The 4,407-nt window shown below is 42.8% G+C and overlaps 1 protein-coding gene across 1 annotated transcript in view; it reads right to left on the bottom strand.

Moving 5' to 3' along the window:
• Nucleotides 1–2,041: 2,041 nt before the first annotated feature.
• The window catches only part of carmil3 (capping protein regulator and myosin 1 linker 3), a gene marked incomplete at both ends in the record, with an annotated part of 88,785 nt that continues 86,419 nt past the window's right edge, over nt 2,042–4,407 (bottom strand). The window contains 4 exons of the mRNA XM_083888938.1: nt 2,042–2,211; nt 2,511–2,582; nt 3,697–3,892; nt 3,980–4,086. Of these exons, the coding sequence (XP_083745064.1) occupies nt 2,042–2,211; nt 2,511–2,582; nt 3,697–3,892; nt 3,980–4,086 (545 nt within the window). The remainder of the gene's footprint in view (nt 2,212–2,510; nt 2,583–3,696; nt 3,893–3,979; nt 4,087–4,407) is intronic.

The following is a 4,407-nucleotide window of genomic DNA, read 5'->3' on the forward strand; positions in this document are numbered from 1 at the left end:
CGGAAAAGTATTAAGATTAAATGAGTTTTTGTATAAAGCGACGGAGACACTGAAACACTGGGTTTGTATGAAAACGACTCGATGTACCGCAGGTTAAAGCTTCCCCTTATTTATGCCTGAGAAAAACCACAGCAAGTGCGACCAGTTAAAAACAGAAAGCGTACAGTACATGCATTTCCAGCAACACATGTTCACGTGGTTTAAAATGTTAAAAAAAAAAAAGAGAAAAAAATCAACACAGTTTTAAAAGCTCGTCTCTCTCCAGTCCTCGTTGTGCCAGTCTTCTCTGCGTCTCCTGGTCGGCTGGTAATGTCATAAAACGTTTCTGTGACCGAGCTGTGGACTTTCAGGACCTGGAGAAGCAAATACAACACAAAGCTCCGCTGTTAGTTCACAAAGACGCTTTTACAAAGAGTCAAATCATCACCATCATCATCATCTTGTGTGATCTGAGTTTCCAGTTTCCAAATTGCACAAAAAAACCGTTTGATTTGAATCAATCGAAATAGACGTGAACAAGATATTTGAGGATGTTTTCAGGTTTAAAACACTTAGAACTGTGTTTATAAACTACATAATTAGTATTCATGTGCTATAAATGATCAATTCAATATTTATTCATGCTAAGCTAATGCTAATAGTGCATACTTATTATAAAGTGTTACTAACTTAACAAATAATCAAGAAATTATAATCAACAGATTATGGCAATAACAGTAAACACAACTCCATATTTGTGACTGTGACCTCTCAGAGCAACATATTGTAGATTTTAAGGCAAAAACATTATAACATTTAGCATCAACAATGGGACAAATTAACTTTACAAATAACCACAACAGTATTATGGAGTTTCCTGAAGCTCAAATAGCGTTCGGACTCCTGCCACAGAGCTACTGCTACTGTTCACCATGGAAGAAACAGAATGTAGGACTAAATGTAGGACGTATTTAAACGCAACACACCTGCTCCTCAGTGTCTCCAGGACGTGTAAACAGTTTGCTAACACAATCGCCATATAGCTATTATGAGGTGATAAGATGCCAGATGTTGTGTTTTAAAGCTTGCTCCACTGCCCCCAAGTGGCGAGATGATGTAAGTAGAAGTTTTGGGGGGCAAACCACAGAATGAAACACAAACTTTCACTTCAAATGTTATAGATAACATTTGAGTTTGTGGTGGGGAAAGTGATTTGTCCTTAAAAGGGAAGGATCTGCCAAACTTAAAATGATCCAGACATGACACAGTCCACAGATCTGCTTCTGTGGCTCCATCAGTGACATGTGGAACCTTTTATCATCCTCATGTGCCCTGCAGCAGCTTCTGTGATACACAGTTCTGCATTATACCGGGTAATTGGCACAGGTTTTCTGCCTATGCCATGTCATTGATGCCGCCCCGAATTTCACTGCCTCTGGTTTTTCCAGAGCTCCGTCGAGTTTGCTAAAGACGGCTGCCAATTATCTCGACAATAAAACGTGGCGTCAAAAAGGAATCGTCTCCAATTAGAGTTGGGGTGATAAAAGGTCCTCATTTCAGAAATGATGAAGTTCTCATCTCTACCAGCGCTGCGGATCCGGGCTGCCAGCTGCAAAGACGAGTGTCTGAAAGTCAGCCAAATCACATCTTCTAATTATGTCTCACAGTCTTCTTTTCTTTGGTCAGCTGTTTATCAAACACTAGAACAAGGCTGCGCTCAACACACAGGGTGTGACTCATCTATGCACGACACAGGGCCATGAAAAGTTTTCAGTCACTCGTATTTGATTTTGTTCATGAAGATTAAATTCATTTTTTAACCCTTTAACACAGAGTATCACAGCGCACTTTGCATGACCGTAATTACGCGGCGGTTCGTGCCATCGGAAAAATATCAACGGTTTCTGAAAGCTGACATGTTGCACGTCAATTACGGTAATTTCCCTCGCGTTGTTGCAGAGTTGGAAAAACATACATTGAGGTGTTAAAGGGTTAAATAAAGAAGGAGATGCACAATAATATTCTTGCACTGTGACTCTGCAAACTTGTCCTGCTCTGTGGCTCAGTCATAGCACACATATTTGGCGAGGGGGAAGTGAAACAGATACATACACCTGGTCTCAGCAGGATAGTCCATAGATCTGTTTCTGTACTGGGGGAAACAGGGCTTTTTCACAGGGAATCTGCTATCTGAAGACCTCTCCAGATCGTACTGACTGTCCCGTTCCATGCCTGAGGGGGGGGGGGGGGGGAACGGCACAAAAACAAACACACACACACACACAGTGGAGTGCAGGAGCTCAAAAATAGGGAAGGTTTGCAGGGTTAAAGTTTCATCGTGATGCAAACAAGCTCTACAGACTGTGGGAGCACATCAAATAAGAGACTCATGCTGCTTTCATCTCATCTAAAATAACAAAGGCCTTGTTGTTATTGCCATTGTTATGAATTATAAACAAACACGGCGAGACGCCGACTGCATACTGTGTACGTCTGAACGGCGTGCAGACAACAGTGTCAGACTTCATTACCTATGTCAAATGAGTTGGACTTCCTGGTGTGATGCGATGTGGCCGAAAATCCGTTGCGGCCTTCGTCCTGACCTGATTGGTACATTATCACCGTTAAACACACATTTAAACACACCTTAGCTCATTTATGTTCGCCGGTTAGTTCAATAAACTACTGGTGCTTTTCCACTATACAGTCCTAGCACGACACGGCTCTAGGCGGCTCGCGATCGCCGATTCAGCAGTGCTGTCGCTAAATACACCAGACTCTTCAGTTAAATGTTGAGATTTTTGTGCTGGAACGGGTTAATGGCGTCAACGTTAACGCACATTAGCGCATTAAGCGTTTCCATGACGACTGACCGGAAAAAGACGCTTGTGACGTCATGTTTACGTGAGTCGCGATTGTTAAATGAGTCTCTAAAGTAACACTAAACTTTAAAAACAGAGGCACATGTACGCAGTGCACAGGTACGCTGGTTATTTGTAGGAGCTAAAGGAGCTAACTGGTAAACGGTTAGCTCCTTGTCATGGAAACATGGCATGCTTTAATGTGCGTCAACGTTGGCGCTGCTAACGGGGATAAAGGAGCTAACACAGCTAATGGAGCTAACTGGTAAATGGTGCCTGGATTCCAGTGCCGCGGTATGTAAACATGACGTCACGCACGTCTTTATTCGGTCAGTCGTCATGATTAAATGTGCATTAAGGTTGATGCCGCTAATGGCGATAAAGGAGCTAACGCAGCTAACTGGTAAACGGTGCCTGGATTCCAGCGCTGCGGCACGTAAACATGACATCACGCACATCTTTTTCCGGTCTTTTTCCGGTCAGTTGTCGTGGAACGTTACGTTGATGCCGTTAACGTGCCCATCACTACTTTTTAACCGATCGACAGTTCGGCATTGTACGGTTTGACTTGTGTCGCGCTCGTGCCTCTTCCAGTGACGACACTCTTTGACCAATCAGTGAGCGGCAGTCGGTCAACGTCACATATAGCATCGGCTCGGCTCGCTTGAAACTTCGTCAGAGGTACCAGGTTCTATTGCTAATGGAAAAACAACAAAAACAAACGTGCTGAAACTGTGTAGTGGAAAAGCGCCGCACAACTTGGATAATATACTTAAAAATAAACATGGAGAATTCCAATATTTCTTTTATTTTGACTTCTACCACATCAAAAACAAAAAAAAAGCTGCTACTGTACCATGACCGACAGCAGGTTCCGTTGCCTCCGTCCCAGGTTTGACAGACGCCGCTGGGCTTCTCCCCTCAATCATCCCCTCGTCTTGACTGACCCTCTGGTCAGTGGTGGGTTCTCCTCCAGGACTCACAGGTGAGGTTTTAGCGAAGGTCTTGGTCTTTTCTGGAGAGTTCTTGTCTCTTGAGAAGTCGAGACTGGTCTGAAAGTGGAGCGAGCAAGTATGGTTTCTCTCTGATGCATCACAGTCTGCAGCAGAAGAACTGCTTTTTTTTTTGAACGTTCATACCTGACTGGGGAGAACAGTATGTTGTCCCTCCGGCCCTCTCTCTCTCTGCTTCTCTTCACACTTTCTTTCACTCTGGTCCTCTTCTCCTTTCGGTCTTCCTGCCTCCTCTGGTACAACAAAAACACAGGAAAACACAACGTTTCAACCAAAGCTGCATTTGAATTTTTAAAAAGGAATAAAAATGACAACATGTTTTCTCAAACTGGGGAAGTGAGCCTTGTTTGAACATTTACCATACTAAAGGGGAAATTAAATCTACCTACAATCACAGACGAGAGGTTTACTTTAAGAGCATTAAAGGTGTTTAAACACTTGTATATTGTAAGTTTTTACAATATACAAGTGTGCAATTGCTTGTAAATATTTATGATCGTATAATTGTTTACATAGCCTTAAAAAACACGTTTTACTTTAGGTTACGGCCTAAT

The sequence above is a fragment of the Microchirus variegatus genome (genome assembly GCF_963457635.1).
Source record: "Microchirus variegatus genome assembly, chromosome: 5".
NCBI lineage: Eukaryota > Metazoa > Chordata > Actinopteri > Pleuronectiformes > Soleidae > Microchirus > Microchirus variegatus.